The 19,283-nt window shown below is 48.5% G+C and overlaps 1 protein-coding gene across 8 annotated transcripts in view; it reads right to left on the bottom strand.

Moving 5' to 3' along the window:
• LOC105470265 (myosin light chain kinase) overlaps window positions 1-19,283 on the bottom strand; it is a 272,694-nt gene that overhangs the window by 33,201 nt on the left and 220,210 nt on the right. For all 8 annotated transcript variants that reach the window (XM_071092340.1, XM_011722063.2, XM_011722065.3 and 5 more), the window contains 6 exons: window positions 19,094-19,221; window positions 16,974-17,127; window positions 10,036-10,338; window positions 3,671-3,703; window positions 3,480-3,573; window positions 1,737-1,940 (listed from right to left, as the gene is read on the bottom strand). In XM_071092340.1, coding sequence (XP_070948441.1) covers window positions 1,737-1,940; window positions 3,480-3,573; window positions 3,671-3,703; window positions 10,036-10,338; window positions 16,974-17,127; window positions 19,094-19,221 — 916 coding nt within the window. The remainder of the gene's footprint in view (window positions 1-1,736; window positions 1,941-3,479; window positions 3,574-3,670; window positions 3,704-10,035; window positions 10,339-16,973; window positions 17,128-19,093; window positions 19,222-19,283) is intronic.

Here is a 19,283-nt window from a genome sequence, read left to right as displayed (position 1 = left end):
AGCCCCCACCAAAGGACAGAGACCCCCAAAGTTGAGGATGAGCATTTCAAGGATGTGGAAAGCAATTTCACAATATCTCTAAAGATTTCAAATGTGCATACCCTTTAATCCAGCCCTCCCTCGCTTCTGGGAGTTTATCCTACAGATATTCACAGGCATGAGTGAAAAGATGTGGGTACAAGGTTACAAACAATGCTTGTTTGTAAAAGCAAAAGGCTGGAAATCGCCCAATCCCAATCTCTTATCAAAAGAAGGCTGCTTAAATAAATTGTGATTTTCTACACAACAAAACCCCACAGAGCTGTGAGAATGAGGAAGCTCACTTGGTGGTGAGATGGGACTAACTCTCATACCAATTCGCTGAAAAACCAAAGTAGGCTGGGTGCGGTGGCTTACGCCTGTAATCCCAGCACTTTGGGAGGCTGAGGCAGATAGATCGCTTGAGCCCAGGAGTTCGAGACCAGCCTGGCAACATGGTGAAACCCCATCTGTACAAAAATACAAAAATTAGTCGGGCAAGGTGGTGTGAGCCTGTGGTGAGGTGGGAGGATCGCTTGAACCTGGGAGGTGGAGGTTGTAATAAGCTGAGATGGCACCACTGCACTCCAGCCTCGGCGACAGAGTGAGACTCTGTCTCAAACAACAACAACAACAAACAAACCAAACCACACTAAAAAAGCAAGGTATATGATAGTGAGTATAAGAAGTTACTTTTTGTGTTAAAAGGCAAGAAAATAAGAATATATGTGTGTGTGTGTTTATACACTTATGTTTTCATAAAGAAACTTTGGAAGGATACAGATACAAGCCAATAAAACTGTCCGTTCGTGTTGGTGATGGTGGTGGTGTTTAGGAAAGGGTAAACAGGAATAATGGTGGAAATTAGACTTTTCACTGTGTATTTCCTACTATTTTTTGAGGTGATTGTAGCATATATTCTAAAAATTCAGATAAAAAAGGAAACTGTTAAGAATGTAGATGCTGTGGGGGATGCCTGGCTTGCTGACGCCAGTGTGCATGATTGTATGTGTGTGCGTGCGTGCGTGTGTGTGTACACATGCACCAGCAGCTCAGAGGTGAGGGAGGTGGAGGATTCAGGTGCAGAAGAAACAATGGATTCTGGGAAAGCCTTGGCTGGAGGTCATTTGATCCATCTCCCTGCCTTTGTACAACCCCACAGGGAAAGCACCACTCTTTAATGAGTGAGAAGTCAAAACAGTACCAACAAGAGTAGACCGGGGACATGCGGAGACACAGGAGGGGACTGAGGACCAGAGCGAGGCTTCCATCCTGGATTTTGAGCCCCAAGCCGGGGTGCCGCTTATCTTTCATGGGGAAGTCAGGAAGCCGCCCTGTCCCTCCCCTTTGATTCTAAACCAACTTCAGGTGAGAATGACCCTGAATGAAACCAAGAAGCCTAGGGGTAGCTTTGCCCCTTTCATGGGGAGATGAGGGCGAGAAAGGTACCAGGGTCCTCAAAGATCTGCTGGTTTGTTTTGGAAATAAGCACAGGGCTGCAGCTGGGCTGGTGCTCAGAGGCTCAGCGCCAGCACTGTGCACAGACCTTCGGTTCTGTTTGGTCAGGCCTGGCTGTATGGCTGGTGAGCAGCTTACATATCACACTCCTGTCTGCAGTGCTTTCCATCTCGGGGCAGAGGTAGCTGGGGTAGGGCAGTAGGGGAGACACATTTGGGGGTTCCCTGCGGTGCCCAGGCTGCTGGCAGTGAGCCACTCACATCTCCAGGACCATGACGATGTTGGCCTTTTCTTCGAAGGCATCCACACACTGGACGAGCTTGGGGTGGTGGAGGCAGTTCATGATGCTGATCTCCTGCCGGATATTCTCTTTCTCTTTTGCTGAATATGCCTTGAAGAATTTCCCTGCCCAGATTTTTCGAGTTTTCTTTTCTACAAGTCGAAAGACCTGTCCAAATTTCCCACTGCAAATGAAAGGAGGAAGACAGAAAAGCCACATTTAGCCCAGCTTTCCACTCACTTGGGGTTGGCAAATTATGACCCATGGGATAGATCTGGCCCATCTCCTTTTATAAGTAAGGTGTTATTGGAGCACAGCCCTGCCTGGCTGTTTGCATGTTGTCTATGGCAGCTTTTGCGCTACAGTGGCAGAGCTAAGTAGTTGTGACAAAGACATATCTCCCATAAAATCTAAGACATAGGCCTTTATGAAAGGCCCAGACTCCTGCTCTAGAGCAATGAGGCACATTTGTTTTTTCTTATCTTTAAACATTTTTTTTTGTAGAAATGGGGTCTCACTATGTTGCCCAGGCTGGTCTTAAACTCCTGGCCTCAAGCAATCCTCCCACCTCAGCCTCCCAAAGTGCTGAGATTACAAGCGTGAGCCACCACACCTAGCCTTTGAAGCACACTTCTAATGTTGACAAACCCACTGTCAACCTTGGCTGACGGCATCTCTTCTCCTCCCTGTGGTGGAACCCATGAAGATGGGTGGAGACAGCCCTTCCCAAATGCAGAGAATTACTGAGCAGTTGCCTTCTTTCCTTCCACTCCCTACCACTGATCCCCTGGTGATGGCCCAGGCAGGGTCCTGCTTCCCACTGCTGAGAGAGGGGAGAGTGGGGCTCCTCTGTGATGGCACCGACTCCTTTCTGATACTGATACCCGGTTTGCATCACTCCTTCATTTCCCAGAAACCGCTGGAAATACAAATGGAGTCCCACTCCTTTCTCTCCCACCTCTTCTATTCCTCCAGGGACAGGGCTAGGGGCAGATGAACAGCTTGGCTCAGGATTGGGGTCTGAGCGCACTCTATCCTCCACGCCCCAGGGAGAAGCCAGAGTAAGCAGTGCGACCAAGTTCATGAGGGAGCTAGATGACTGCTGCGCATTTAATGGAGCACTAACGCAGGCATTGCTTTACAGTGAGCACCGATCAGCCTCCACTGACTTCTGTGGATCAAATGGAAGGGATACCAAAGATAACTGATCCAGTCCTCTCATTTTATTTTATTTTTAAAATTATTTTATTATTTTTTTTAAGTTCTGGGGTACATGTGTAGGATGTGTATGTTTGTTACATAGGTAAACGTGTGCCATGGTGGTTTGCTGCACCTAACACCCCACCACCTAGGTATTAGGCTGAACACGCATTAGCTCTTCTCCCTAATGTTCTGCTCCCCCCACCTCCCGCCCTCCCCTGACAGGCCCCAGTGAGTGTTGTTCCCCTCCCTGTGTCTCCCTTTAGTCCTGGGCTCTGAACAGAGGCATGGAAAAGGAAGGACTTGCCCACAGCCTTTGCAGAGCTGGGACAGTGCAGGACCGCATGGGCAACTCTGCAGAGAGTCCTGGGTGAGTGATGCTTTCATGGGTCCTGCAGGACTCTCAGTCTGGGGAGGAGGCAGGGCCCAGGGAGCAACAGGAAGCTGAGGCACTGAATCTAACTGTGAGACCCACACCACCCCTCACCCTGGGAGCCCAGAGGCAACTTCCCATTCCACTTACGATCCTAATCTCTCTTCGATGTCGTAGACGTCAGATACTTTTTGTTCAGTATTGATTGTCACCGTCCGATAATCAACCTCAGGCTCCTTCTCATCTGTGGGGCACGGGTCAGGGTTGGTGTGAGCCTCAGATGCCCCCACTCAGCTCCCTCCACCCCAAGAGACTGACCTAAGGACAGGGGCTGCACTCACCATCGTCTGAAACCTCCACTTCATCCTTTGGCTCTGGGAGGGCACAAGGAAGGACGGAGAAGACACAGGTGATTAGTACTGAAGGCTCACTGAGAATAAGATGTGCTGGGGGCCTTGCCAGGCCTCAGCATCCCTAGGCAGAAGACTACCAGGCCCAGAGCTCTGGGCATCCCCTGGGGCTGGTCAGTCCACACAGCAAATAGGGCCTGATGCAGAATGGCAGGTGCCAGCCTCCTCCCTCCACTCAGCTCCACTTCTCCACCAGGTCTCCCCTCCGTCCCATCCTCTCTAGCCTCATGGTCCCCAGATATAGCCTTCTCCACTTTCATCCAACCCTTCCTGACTTTCAGAACCTATACACAACTGTGACAGTCTCTTTCTCCCCTGGCTCAGAAGTCAGCAACTGCTAACTGCTTCTAGTGTCAAATCCATGTAGCCATTTGTTGAACATTGTTGACGGCATCCCAGCACTGGACCAAGCATCTTGAATATCAGTTATTGTGGGCATTCAAAACATATTACACAGAAGGCATGGTCTCTCCTTTCTTATAGCTTATAATTTAGTTCAAGAGGCAAAAACATATATACTTGAAGTAACAATTTACAAAGTGTATCATAATCACGCACATTTTTTATTTTTATTTATTTTTTTATTTTTTTTGAGACGGAGTCTCGCTCTGCCGCCCAGGCTGGAGTGCAGTGGCGCGATCTCGGCTCACTGCAAGCTCCGCCTCCCGGGTTTACACCATTCTCCTGCCTCAGCCTCCTGAGTAGCTGGGACTACAGGCGCCCGCCACGTCTCCCGGCTAGTTGGTTCAAAGTAAATACACAACAGAGGAGGGTGACACAAAATGGGGCAATTGTAAGTGACAGCAATTATTCTTGGAAGAAATGCCTTTGAGTTGTGTCTTAGAGGAAATTATGGAATACAACAAGGGGGTGAGTAACATCACACAAATGAAACCAACAGGTATTTGTGAGGCAGGCGGGGAGGGACACAGTCACGCCAGCTGCTCCCATGGCTGTGTCAGGAGGGAAGAGGGGTCTGGGGAACAGGAGGGGGTCCCCGGAACAGGGGGGCGTCCAGCAGAGCACACCCACTTCAGAGCTCCAGGCCTTCCTTTGCCTTGATACAGGTTTGTTTGTTGACAATCGAGCCACCTGACCTTGGCTGACTGCCTTTCCCTTCCTGGGCCTTGGTTTCCCCATCTGTAAGAGGAAGGGTTGCACCTGATGTCTCTGGCCCTGGCTAGCTCTGGATACCATGCTTCGTCTTGTGCTGTGTGCTCCTCAGCCATCGTCTGGGCTGTGTCTCGGCTGACAGCTGGACAACGAATGGGAGGTTTCCCAAGGAAGCAAAACAAAGACAGGAGAGAAAGCATAGAGGGAGGAAAAGGATTTTTAAAGTGTGAGTGTGTGTGTGTGTGAGAGATAGTGTGTAAGGGTGGGCATATGAGTGTGAGTGTGGGTGTGCCTGTGTGAGTGTGTGAGTGTGAATGGGAGTGTGTGTTTAGAGTTCTTAAGATGCCGCTGACAAAGCCTAGTTTTTTTTAAAAAATGAAACTAAACATGAATGGGGTTGGGAAGTATGTTATAATCACAGAAAGGAAATTGCCATGGAAAAATAAAAAAGGATGAGATAGACAGGGATATGCAGATAGAGTCTAGCTGAAGGATCAGAGGTGGGTTTCACAGTTACTGTCAGGATGTGGGTGTGGGCCTAACTGATCAACATTCCTAAATCTGCATGCTGGAGAGTGAAGAGTGGCATTGTCCGATTCACAGGTGGAAAGGATGACCTGAGAGCAATGCAACTAGAAGCCAGGAACGGAGTTAGTATTCAGGAGAATCTGATCATTCTACCTTCTAGGGTGGTGAGCCCTAAAGTACATAGTTAAAACCCAAGACAGAAAGAGCAGCTCCTCAATCTACTGCTCGGGCTGTCAGATGCTGTCACAGGGCAAAGTGTGCATGGGCCCCAAACAGGGGTTAGTACTGGGTAGCTGTTGAGAGCGCCCTGGGTGCTTGCCCCGGAGCTCTGGCTGCTGGCAGTCAGAACGCCACGGTGGAGCTGGAGGTGGCATGCAAGGCCACTGAAGGGAAGGGCTACATCTTAAGACAATCAGAAAAGTGAGGCCTCTGAGGTTGGGAAAGAAGTCTACAGTGGACACAACTTTAAAGAGAATCACACAATTGCCAAGGGTGAGATGAGGGTTTCGGACTTTTCATCAACTCATGACAACTGCACCTTGGGAGAACCATTTAGTGTTCTACCTCACATAGGAGGAAGGCTGGAGGGATGTGGAACTCACACATGAGAGGTACCACTAGAATAATAAGTATGTTCAATAGACATTTAGGTTAGTTCAGTGATGGTATTACAAACAGGGTTTTAACAGAAGCACAATTATTGGAGTCAATGAGTGAGGGGACACCAGGTGGACCAGTCACTGGACTAGGTCTTCGACACGGAATCATCCTATTTACTGTCAGGGAGGCCCCTGTCTTGACCTGTGGTGCTGCTGCCTGATATAGTGGTTCACCCGTTGAGGCATCCTTTATTTCTTATTCCTGTGCCACATTTTCCTGGCGTGGCATGGAGACCAGTGTATTCCGAGCAGCAGAGTGAGAGGGAAAGGAGAGGGCAGCTTTCCTGGCCCGGTGTCAGGAGGAGCAGTCTTGCCAATGGCCCAGCAGGAGGGGCCTTTCCCTGCGTGCCTTGAAGGGAGTATCCAGTCCTAGAGCTCGCCCCTGCCTGTCACTGTGAGTCCAGGTAGACAGTCACAGTGCTAGCCTCTGGCCTCACTCATGAGTCCACATCCACGCCTCACCTTCGCCTCTCACCCCAGCGGTCTGTGGCAGGTCTGATTCTCCTGCTAATGCTCTGGGGGAAGGACCTAGATCATTCTCAAGGAATTCCAGCTCCTCTTTCTAGTGCACTGTGTTCCTTTATGCTGCAGGAAACTCGGATCAAGACTCCGGACTAAGCCAGGAGCAATGGCAAGTGCCTGTAGTCCCAGCTATTCGGGAGGCTGAGGCGGGAGGAATGCTTGAGCCTAGGAGTTCAAGTCCAGCCTGTGCAATAGCGTGAGACCTGATCTCTTAAAAAAAGATAAAGATTACAGCCCGCTACATCCCCTTCTGCTTTTCACTTCTTGTCCTGTCTCTCTTCTATTTGAGGGGCAAAATGACCACAAGGGGAGGATGAGAGAGAAGTAGAGGAAAGACCACAGTTCAACTAGTGGAGCTCTTGGTGCATAAAGCGTTGTTGAGAAAGGTGAACTCGTTTCCGTCTTTCCACGAGGGAAGGGGCTAAAATTGTAGCAGAAGGGTCTTCCACTGAACTTAAAAAAGAAAAAAAATCTGTTCCGAATGAGCTATGAGATCCATGAGCTAAGTGGAAGGCTATTTAGAGGATAGTTCTGAGATATTTCTGCAAACAGATGAGAGTCTCGTTACCCTGGAGTGTTTGGGAGAGGGTCAGCTGAGTGCTCAGGACCCTCACACGGCACAAGTCCAGTCAGTCCCCCGGGCAGAGAATTGTCCCTTCCTGCAGCCAAGGACTGTTGCACACCCAGAGAACACTAGAGGGCACCCAAGCCCTGGAGACGGCCTCTGAGGCCAGGGCGTAGCTGCAGCTTGGGATAGGAGCGGTACAGACTTTATATATTGAACTATCCTGGGGGTTGCAAGGAGGCCCCAGTTCTGCAAGAAGCATCAGTCACAGTAGTTGTTTTGCTAACAGTTATACAGACTAGAACAAATTGGGGTTAGGAGCAGGGATGGAGTGGATTTGAGTGACAGCAGGATTCGAGGGGGAGTACAGTTGACGACCTGGCTGGGCTGGGAGGGGGCGGGGCCGTGGTAAGGTGCTGGCTCTGTGCACTTGGGTTTGGGAGTGCAGTGTCAATTCAGGGACCCTAGTCTTAGGAGTGGCTCCAGCACAGAGAAGCCACTGGAGCTCCATGGGGAACCCATGCTTTGTCCCCCACTGTATCCCCAGTGCCTATGGCAGTGCCTAGAACACAGGAGGGGCACAGAACACATGGTGAATGAATGTGAGGTGAGGGCTAGGGTACAAACAGGGATGCAAATGAGGCAAGAGGACGAAGTAGAAGAGCGAGAGGCAGGAGTGGCGGTGGCTGTGGTGGTAGTGGTGAAGGTCAGAGCCAACATTAGCTGGGCTTCGTGGAGTGTGGGTTAATCAGCACTGCCTTTTCAATATGATTACAGGTGTGAGCCACCACGCCCGGCCTCTTATCCTAAATTTACAATGTCCTTTTCCTGTTCTTCACACAAAACTTCTTGAAATAATATTCCGTGCTTCTGGTCTCTCTTTCTTCCATTTATTCCTTAACCAGGGCAACCGTCTTTTCACTCAGTGGAAACTCTACAGACTGATCACAAATATCACTATCAACCAAAGGACTAGATCCGAAGACCCTCTGAGTCCTCATCTCCTTCATCTTTATTTAGCATTGGATGCAGTTTATGAAGCCCTCTTTGCAACTTCTCCCTCCCCTGTTTCTTTGAGACTCCAGCCTCCTCTTGGTTCTCTCCCCTCTCAGTCCTTTCTCCTGGTACTGCAAGCTCCTTCCTCATGGTATTAGTATTGACTTTCTCTCCCACACTCTCTGTAACCTTATCAATGCCCATGGTTTCAATTATTAATTAAATAGTAAAGACTTCCAAGCCTGCAGCACTAGCTTAAACCTTTCTCCTGGGCTCTAGACCCAATGTCTGAGGACACCTTCCCTTGGCTATCCCTCAGATGCCTCAACTCAGCAGGGCTGAAACCACAGCTCCCCTCTCCTCCCAGACTCCCTGTTATGTAACCTCCAAGTCTCTCAAGTCAGGAACGTGGAAGGCAGCCTGACCTCTTCCCTCAGTCTAACCAAAGGAACACAAGCTTCAGGACAGACAGCTCTGAGTTCAAGCATCAGCTCGCCAATGACAAGCTCTGTGACTTTGGGCAAGTAGCTTCTCCCCTCTAAATCTCATTTCCCCTATCTGTAAAATGAGGGTAATAACAGTATCTGCTGCATTGGGCTATTGAGATTGGATGAAATGATGCATATAAAGTGATTAACACATTGTAAGCTTAGAGTAAGTGCTCAATACATGTTAGCCATGGTGAATTATAACAATAAACCTCTAGCTGGCTCTTGAATTTGTGTTCAGTTACCCCAGCCAGGAACTGTAAGTCATCTTAGAATCTTTCAGTTCTCTTCCTCAACTCTCTACGCAAAAAGTCCTCAAGTATGGTCAATTCTACCTCCCGAGGCTTGAAGTTCATGCCCTTTTCATCCCTCTCCTGGACTGTCATCCCAGAGGCCCATCTGGTATGGCTGACTGCAGTCTCATCTCCTCTGACCCACCCGCCACTCCAGTGCTTCTCAAACGTTCGTGTGCCTCTGAATCCCCTAAGGAGTGGATCATTTTCATTCAAGGCCCAGAAGGGCCTGGGGGATCTGCTTGCTAAGAAGCTTCCAGGATGCTAAGACTGCTGGTCCACAACTGCACTGTGAACAGCAAAGCCCTGCTCTTTCCCTAGTTCTCCAAAAACCAGATCTAATCTTCCTGATCCCCTGCCTGAGAATTTTTGATGAACTTCACAACTTCACCTAAAATGCCCTTTTAGCCTTACTTCCTCCTGTTCTATCTCACACAACATATGCCTTGGCCACACACGAGCATCTGAAAATGCCACACACTGCCATTGCTTTGTAACCTTTGCTCATGCTGTTTCCTCTTGTAGAGTGCCTTTCCTTATATTTTGTGCCTTTTAGAATCCTATCCCACTTTCCAAGACTTAGATTAAGTGTTACCTTCTCCAGAAAGCCTTCCTTGGTCTCCAGGGAAAAATGCTCCATGCATTCTGCTATGTCCCCTTGGCTCTTTGTTTACCCAGCTATAATACCATGCATCCCTTCTCATTATAGTTAGCCATACACACCTCTGTTCCCCTAGATCTTAAGCTCCATGTCTTATCTTTGTGTCCTAAGAATCCGACACCAAGTAGACACTCAACTATGGATACAAGAGGAGGAGAGAAGGGGTGGAAGGTGGAAGAGGAACGTGAGGCCTACTTGAACTCCTGGTGTGCCGCTGAGTTACACACCATCGCCCGCTGGTGGCAGCATGCCACAACTGCTGGTTCAATGTTTTTTGAAATGTCCAAAGTATTAATACTTTTGAAGAATGGCTCAACATCACTGTCTTGGAAACCAAGACCCCAAAAGACCCTGCCAGTCATCATTAATGTTTCCTCAGTTCCTCTTCACCCCTTTCAGTACAGTCTTTACATACACAAGGTCAGTCACACATATTTATTTCAAGCCACTGATGAAGTGAAGGCAGCCTACCTTCAGGTTTCTCTCCTACCGTTGTGAGTTCAGACTCCTGGCTTGGCTCACTGGTTCCATACACGTTGATTGCACGTACACGGAACTTATACTCATGGTCAGGCAGCAGGTCCTGAACGTTGAAAGAGGTGCTGCGGCATGTGGCTAGTTCCTTCCACGTCTTGTTGGCTGAGTCCCAGATCTCGATGCTGTAGGACTGCACGGCACTGCCCCCATCGTACGAGGAGCCGTACCAGGACAGGGTCAGTGAGGAGCTCCGAATGTCAGAGGCACAAGGTGTGCCAGCTGGGGGGTCTGGCTTATCTGGGGATAGAGAAGCACAACATCACCCACACTTTCCAGAACTGCAGGCAAAGGAAGTTTTTGAATTACCTGTGTCACTGGGGAAAGGCAGCCTAGAGAACTCACTCTGAAGTCCCTGGTCCTGCGTCTCTTTCCCTCATCCGCATATCACAGTTAGAGCTACGTACAAATCCACCTGTACCGAAAGCCCCATGTATAACTATTTGCTCCAAAAAAGGTGCCCCTCCTTTTTATTGCTAGTTTTCCAGTCTACATGCAAGTCATGATTTCCTGTACTTTGCTCAAGTCATAAACATATTTGTCAGAGTAAACAGATCTAGGAAACTGCCAAGAAGGCGTGGACTATTTCCCACCGAAAACATGTTTTGAGAGAGAGACAGTTCAGCTTGAGTGTGTGTGTCTGTCCTTCAGGCCCTTGGCCAATGACCTGTGACATAACTAGGGGTCTGCCTCCACTTTCTCTGGGTCTTGAGAAATGCCTGCCCCAGCAAGGGGCCGTATAGCACAATGTTTCTGTTCTGAAGTCAGACAGATTCAGGTTTGAACACGGATCTGTCCCCACACAGTAGCTGTTAATTGCCCTGTGCCTCAGTTTCCCCATCTGTAAAATGTGAATAACAGCACTTGCATCACAGGTGGTTGTGAGAAATTCTTAGAAGAGTGGCTGGCTTGACTAGTCATTACTGTCAAGATTATTGTAGGAGTTTATTTCTAACTTTATATACTTAAAAATTACTCCTACCCTACCTCTTTTATTCTCAGAGGGCTGTTGAGATATAAATAATTTCAAAAGCAAACCACAATAGCAAATCACAGCCATCCCTGACTAATGGACAGAAAATGAGCTGAGGATACAAATAAGAAGTGGCCCTTTTGGCTGGCTGCCTTCTCATTCAGATGACCTGGCCTCAGAACTAGCAGTGCTGCCAACTTCAAGTCAAATCATGGTAGCCAATACTTTAATGAGGCTCTTGAGTTTTGCTGATTTTATTAGTTGCTTATCTGAGCAAAACTCTCCTATTTTTCAGATTTAGTTTTTGCAGATGGTTGGTTAGCTACAGATATCTGTGTTCATTAACCCTTCATCTCCCCCAATGCTTTTTGAGTTCATGAAGCCTCACAAACTAGCAACTGAAACCATGCTTTTAAGCTATGTCAGTCCCAGCAAATTTGAAACTGGTTTGTTTGTCTGACTTTGTCATTCAGAGAATGGTGCCAATATGTTCCTACCTCTTAGGGTTTTTGCAAGCGTCAAGTCAGCAAACATAAAGTACTTGACCGCTACTCTCCCACCCCCAGCAAGGCAGGAAGGCCAAAGGCAATTTCTGCAAATGACCCTGTGTATATGGAGAAGAAAAATCTGCATGTGTATACATGTATATACATATATACTCATACTCATATTCATTCTTGTCCCCTCTCCCAGCCCTGCTGATCCACATTCCAGCTCAGAATGTGCTGCCTAGAAACTGTCTATCCCCAGTAACCAAAGCCCTGGGAATGATTCTGGGATTGTGACAGAGCCACTTCCCAGTGCTGCCAGTCATGCCAGAGGCCTCCTGTGAAAGTGAACCACTTTCGCTGGCTGTTTAATATGTTCTCTTAGAAAAACTGTTTGTTCTGAGAGATATATTGGCCTTTTTTGAAACATTTCTGGTTTTGGCTAAGATGTTTATTACTCTAAACTCTCTTAAAGACAAGTGGTTCAAGTCCTCTCAAGACCCAGCTAAGGAAGTAAAAAGCCTAAAGAGGGATGGAAGACAGACCCACTACTCCTCCCAGAGAAGGCTGCTTGGAAACCATGTGATTGGCCACGGCTGGAGTCGTGTGGGTTTATAAATGAATGCACTCTGCCAACTGATCTTCCTTTTGCTTTGGTCAAGAAAAGAAAACTGAGAAATGGGTGTTGCAGAAGAGTACCCTACCCTGTTACAGATTTGTACCCTACCCTGTTAACAGATGTCTCTTGGCTGAAAATGAGAACCTATACATAACACATGTGATATATAAGACTTGTCACACAAGAGAAGATGCAAAATTCGGGTAGAGGGACTTTAATTCCAAGTGAAACTCCAACACTTTTAAGAAATTTGCTACCAAATTAAGGAGTTCAAAAAAGACCCAAGTCAGAAGTCCTACGAGATTGGAGGCCTCCCACCCCTCCACCTGCCTTTAGGGCTGTGGGCTGCACTTAATGCTTTCTGTTCTTTCTAAGCTATGAGCCCCATGCAGTGGCTGAACTAGTGAGGGATGAAAACCCTCAGAAAAGAACAGATGTCCTTAGAACAGGGTGCTCCTGTGAGCCTGTCCTCCACAGCGACACACTCAGACTGGGAGGGAGACCCTGGGCATCTCTGGGCGAGGGAGACTCCACATTTCCTCTGAATTCTCCCAGGGCTCCCTGGAGGCTTGATTAACAGACTAGGAAACTCAGCTGAGTCTAAGACAAGAGTCTCCAATGGCACCAGCTCCAGGATTTTCTCCTCAGCAAATGTTCTAATTCCCAGGAAAACGGAGGATCCCGTCCTACAGCTTCCCACTAGAGTAACTGCCCTCGAGGTCTCTTGGTACTCGCTTATTTGAAGATGACCAGTGGCTGTGCCTAGCCCCACCTGGATGTCCCTTCCCTGGGACTTCAGCAGCTGCTGGAAGGACCCCCAAGGTTCATCTACCTGGATAATCCTAGCCCTTGAGAAATGGGTCCTCAGCAGCTAAGGCATTTTTCTTACCAAGAAAACCCAGTAGTCAGTGGCAGAGCCAAAAGGAGATTCCAAAAAGCCTCCGGACCCTCACTCCAGGGCTCAGGACCTTCCAGGCTATCAGGCAGAATGAGCTCAAGAAGGCATCTCGCTTAAGCCTGAGCTGAGCATTAAGATGGGAAATCATGCAAGTTCCAAACTCAGCATTTGGGGATTATTGGGTATTTGGGGTTCTCTCTACTTTGTTTTTCTCCTTTAAAGATGTGAAAAGAGACCTGCTTTTCTCGCGCTGGGTGAGTGACCTTAAGGAATCCATCTGGGTGTGCTGCTCACCGCCCCCTCCCTCACTCCCTGCAGGCCAAGACCAGGGGCGCATGCACAGGAAGAGGCTCTGAGCATCGCAAATTCCTGGGCTGCCTTTTAAAATATAACAATAATAAGTCTCCGAAATAGCTAAACATCACTCATTTAAGCTAACAGAGGGAAAGGCTAGTTTTTTTATCGTTTGAAAAATGGGAGTCAGAGATGATCTGAAAAGAAAGTGTTCCTTTAAAGAATATACAATAAGAGAAGTTTGCTGCTAACAAGGAGGAATTGTATTAAACTGGCCTTATTTAGCTGGTCTGTAAAGGCATGAAGACTGTCTGGAGCAGGCCAAGTGATTCCTGTTTTACCTCATGTACGTTTTACATCTGCTTAATAAACCCTGATCAGAGAACACAGAGATGCCCCTGGAGATGCACAGGTAAATCTGAGCTTCATCTAGGTTTACTTTGAACTAATTCTAAGTGCATGGGCTCTGAATGAATGTGGCTTTACTGTGTCCATCAATGTGAGTCCTATTTTATTGAGCAATTCTATTCTTAGCTCTTTGAGGGGGAGGCAGACAGAAAGCCTCGGTTCTCCTCCATTCCATTCCCCTCCCAGGACGGCACTTAACATGCTGCTCCTGCCAGCTGGCGGACAGCCACGCCAATGGCCCTGTCAGCACTGGCCGCAGAGAATAAGAAACTAAACCATAAAAGGCCAGAACTGCAGCCCGCGCAGTGGTGATCGGAGGAGGGGAGTGCGTGGCACCGCGCAGGAGCTGGGCATCGTGGGGGCTGGGGGAGGGACGGCTGAGTACAGAAAAGCAGTTCAAAGAAGCTGACCCCAAAGTTGCTTAAGGAGGAGCAGATAAGAGAGAACATCAAAGAAAAGTCTGAACTGATGCTTGCTGATAGGACAGGAGTATAGGGCCAAATCAGTGCTTCAGAACAGATCTAAATGTACCCGCAAACTGGATCACTAGCACCAAGCCTCCACAGGTTCCTGACTGCTTGGGAGGAAATTATTCAAATAAGCACCTGGAGTCACCAAAAAGAGACAGAGTGAGAAAAGGGTTGTTCTCCTTTAGAGATGAAAAACCCATTCCCTGACCCCTTTGTACACCAGTCTTCCCCAATCTGAAACTTCTAACCGAAAGAAACAAAAGAATGGGGGTCAGAGGAAGGAAGACAAAGGGAAGAGAGGGGACACGGGACAGGATGACAGACACTGAGAAATGGCTGAAACAGAACACAGGGTAAAGAAACAAGGCCAGGGAGAGAAACAGAGCAAGAGAGAAGGTAAAGAGGAATATGGACAACTGGGGGTGGGGAGTGGATGCTCAGTCCTGTGTGAATTCCCTCTCTCGGGTCCCCCGAGACAATCTTCCAGGGGGCTTCACAGTACTTCCTGTCTGGGGAGTTGGGCCAGGGCGTGGAACCTGTGGTCTGTTCTGGTAGCTGGCATGGGCGCAGCTCACTGGCCACCTCATTTGTCTTCCCAGCTCTGTATTACTTTGACCTTTATCCTTATATCTTCCTTATTCACCTGGTTGGACAGGACTTCTTCTTCCCCAGCTTCTTAGGGGCTGGAGGGAAGTGCTGCAGGGCTTCCTAAGGCTCAGCATGAGAAAAACGGAGGTACAGACATCAACAACTCCATGGCATGTGGACAGCTCCCCAAAAGGCTTGCATGTCCCTCTCAAGATGAATTTTATAGCCAGAGTGTTCCTTTCCCTTTTGGGACATTCTGTACCTACTTCACACTCCCATGAGTGGCACTGGAGGACAAGTGTTTGAAAGTTTAGAGCTAGTTCCCACTTAACCCCTGACGCACTATGTTACTTTGTTCAGATTAGTCCTCAGTTTCTCCTGCGTAAGGCTGGGAAACATCAGCCCTGTCCATCCTAGTCCTAAGGTGAGGGTACGAAATGAAGATGGGGAGAAAAACTGCTTGAGAACTAAGTCAGGGAATCACAGAATGTCAGAGAACAAAGCCAAGGAATCACACGCCACCAGAAAACAGAGGTGAGGAACCATAGAATGTCAGAGAACAGAGTCGAGGAATCAGAATGTCAGAGAACAGAATTGGGAAATCATAGAATGTCAGAGCTATAAGAGACCTGAAGAGTCAACGTCTCCAACTTCTAACTTCATGTCTAGATACCTCCATAAGAGAGATTCCAGGGGAAGACTTCTAACCACCGTAGCCACACAAGCCCCGTTACCAACAGATCCTTTTGTTCTGTGTGCCCACGTGTGTGTGCACCAGGAACACATAGGAAAGGCTAGTTTGCAGGAAGTTAAGGTTGGGATCAGCACACACAGCTGAGAGTTTTGCACACTGCATAAAAGGGACCTAGTGGGGGCATCTGGGCCAACCTGTCCTCCCCAAGGCCAGGTCATGAGCTCTGGGGTGAGGCTGGGGGTGTTGTACCCTTTTCACTCTGCCCAGCAAGACCCCTTTTTCTAATTTTCACAAATATACCCTGTAAGGTTGAAAGCCAAGGACAAATGGAAAACCCGCTCGGGTCTCGTGCACATATCAATAAATACCAGGTCAAAGGCTTTCACACGCACAACATATGAAGGCCCACAATGCATGAGGCATAAAGTCTACTCTCTATCTGTCTGCTCCTCTGCCTGCTCATTATTCCGCCGTCCCAAGCACCTGCCACAGGGGGAACAACTGTAGCAGAACATGACAACTGTGGGAGACTGGGTAGAAAACTCTCTTGATGCTCCAGGACAAAGCTGACCAGGGTACGAAGACAGTGGTAAGGAAGGAGAGGAAAAGTGAACTTGAGAATCAGTCTGGAGATAGACCCCACTCAATTGTGGGATGAAGGAGGTGATAAGGAAAAGCAAGTGGAGTCAGGGTTGGGGGGTCATGGTGACCTCAGAACAGTCCCTGCAGACTAATGGGGTGTGGGGTGAGACCACAGGAAGCTGGAGGGTGCTGGGAGGTGAAGAAGCAGATATGCAGTAGAGACTCACCCTTGTCAGAGAGAGAACGTAGGGTGGCGAGAGTGAGAGAGAACATTACAGGAGATATTCATGCCTGTGCATCTGGCTAAGATGGCGACACTTACGGGCTGCTGGGAGGAGCCAGGAAAGAGGAAGAGGTTGAAGAGAGAAGTAGGGATGGTGGAGTCCCCAAGGGCCTGGGGTCTAGAGCACAGGAGAAGGGAGCAGCCTTTGGTGGGCCCAAGGTGGGCCATCCCCAGAGCCTAGAGGGTGGAGTCAGGATGGGGACAGATAGAGACACCTGTGGTGTGGGGGCCAAGAAGGTGATCAAGTTTATGCCTCATGTCTCGCATTTCTCAAAGAAGCTAGATGTCAAGGTCTGAGGGCGGGGAACTCCAGGAACAGCTATCACAGAGAGGTGTTAATAGAGACAGGGAAAAGGATTTCTGCCTAGCCTTGGCCTCTCTGCTGAGCCTGGAGGTCAGCAGGCTCTAGGAGGGAGTCTGTAGGTTGCCATGATCTTCTTTCTGTGGTGCCTCATAAATCAGGCACAGGAGTGGTGAGAGAGAACAGGTGACAAAGTCCTGAGGCCCACGTATCTTGCCTGGGGGCTCCCTGCCTTCCCCTTGCCCCAAGCTCCATGCCACCCAGCCACCAGACTCACCCACGACAGTGAGGTTGACCTGGGCCTGCCTGCTGCCCAGCTTGTTCTCCACCAGCAGTGTGTAGCAGCCGCAGTGCTCCTGGCGCGCGGCCAGGATGGTGAGCTTGCTGCCATTCTCGCTGTTCTCCACCTTCATGTGCTCGCTCTCCTGGATCTAAGGGTGGAGGATGGAGCAGGTGCTCGAGCCTTGGGCCCTTGGGCTAGGAAAGGAAGGGGGCTCCTCCCCATTCCCTACTTCCTGAAGGATGCAGTTGGACAAGCTGTGGGGGGCTCGGTCTAGTCTGGACTCTGCGCTTCCCCCTGAGGCCCCTTCTCTCCTGCATCCAGAGCCCAGCTTCCCTGAGGGTGCCAGGTCTGTGGTGGGCAAAGAGGGTGCGGAGCAGGGGCAGGATGGATGAACGAGCTGAGCACTCACTGCTCCCAGAAGTATCCTGGTCTCCCTCTACCTCTCTGGAATGGGATGATAGGAGAACTCATCTCAGCAGTCATTCACAAGGTCCACTCCAGCGGGTTCTAACCTCTTCTGTGCTGTCCAATGCTGTAGCCACTAGTCACATGTGGCTATTTAAATTTTAACTAGTTAAGTGGAAACAACCCAGATGTCCATCAACTAATGAACAAATAAAATATGGTCTGTCCTGACAATGGAATATTTATTATTAATTCATTGAAAGGAATGAAGTACTGATTCATGCTACAACATGAATGAGCCCTGAAAAGAGTATGTTAAGTAAAAAAAAAAAAAGAGAAAGCTACATGAGAGGATGACATACTATATGATTCCATTGATATGAAACGTCCAGAGTATGCAAATTCTTAAATACTGAGAGTAGATATAGTGGCTGTCAGGGCCTGGGGAAAGGGGAGGAATGTCTGCTAATGGGTCTGGGGTTTCTTACTGGGATGATGAAAGTATTCTAGAATTAGATAATGGCGATGCTTGCACGACCTTGTGAATCTACTGAAAACCACTGAATTGTACACTTTAAAAGGGTGAATTTTATGGTATATGAATTATATCTTAACAAAGCTGCTATAACAATTGTTAACTAATTAAAATTAAATATTCAGTTCCTCAGTTGCCCTGGCCACATTTCAAGTGCTCAAGAGCCACATATATATGGCTGGTGGCTGCCATATTGGATAGCACAGAGATAATACTTTCTTCATGGCAGAAAGTTCTGAGGGACAGAGCTGGGACTTGGCTAACCGTCTCTGAAAAGTGATGAGATTCCATCTTATTTCAGACAACAGTAGTCCAGATGTCGCTCAGGGCAAACATACTCTGGGATTCATGCTCTGCAAAGGCGAGCTTCTTATTTCCATCTTTTGAGACCAGCCTTACTTTCCTCCCTGTTAGTACTAAGTGTTCATCTCTGGGCCTAGGAGAATTTGAGTGGTTTTAAAACAGAGCAACAGAGGGCTCAGAATAAGTCTTCACAACTTCCCGCTTCTGTGCCAACCCACCATTCCAGGGTCTCTGCTGATCATGCGAACAGACACGCACTACCACCGTAGGATTGGTGGAGCTGCTGGGCTCCCCAAGTCCTTTCAAAGCTGGTTGTCCAAAAATTCAAACGTTTTTCCATAGGAACCATTATGATAAATTGTAGCTAGATTTCCGGGTCAGTCAGACACGATTCCATTTATCTTACAATTCTTCTATCCAAATACTCACATTTGCTTTTATCCCTTCAGCATGTGACAAGTTTAAGCAGTTATGACAGACAGGAATCAGCGGGCTGACACAGAATCACAGCAAGCTCATGGAGTCTAAGGGTCATCTTGGGTCACTGGCTCGACTCTCCTGACTCTGAATAGGATTCTAGACTGCGCTATCAAATCAGATGAGGGCCATGGATGGTTTCTACTTTTCCCCTCACACTTTTCTCTATTACACAAATTGCCTACAAAGGCAGGAATTATTGGTAGATTCAGAAGCAAAGGTTAGCAAGAACTCAGGTTTGGCAGGTGAGCGATGGTAGGGGAGCGGCCTCTCCTATTTCTAAAGCTATGAAGAGTAAGGCCATTTCCAGCATGGCATTTCTCATCCCTTTCGGTCCAAAGGCTGTGCGGGTTGTTCCCAGCACCCTCAATGTCCACCCCATCCCGTCACTGACCTGCTTTCGGAACTTCATCCAGGTACAGGTGATGGGCTGGGTGCCTGTCACTTTACCAAACAGCTCCACTGACTCTCCGGCGCGTACCTTCTGGTCCTCAGGGAACTGGATGATCTGAGGGGGCATTGCTGAGGGAGGACAGGGAGAAAGTAAGTGAGGCGGAAGGGTCTCAGGCATTCTGATCACATTT

The sequence above is a fragment of the Macaca nemestrina genome, chromosome 2 (genome assembly GCF_043159975.1).
Source record: "Macaca nemestrina isolate mMacNem1 chromosome 2, mMacNem.hap1, whole genome shotgun sequence".
NCBI lineage: Eukaryota > Metazoa > Chordata > Mammalia > Primates > Cercopithecidae > Macaca > Macaca nemestrina.
The sequence above is the reverse complement of the archived record's forward strand: the minus strand, read 5'-3'. Positions and strand labels throughout refer to the sequence as shown.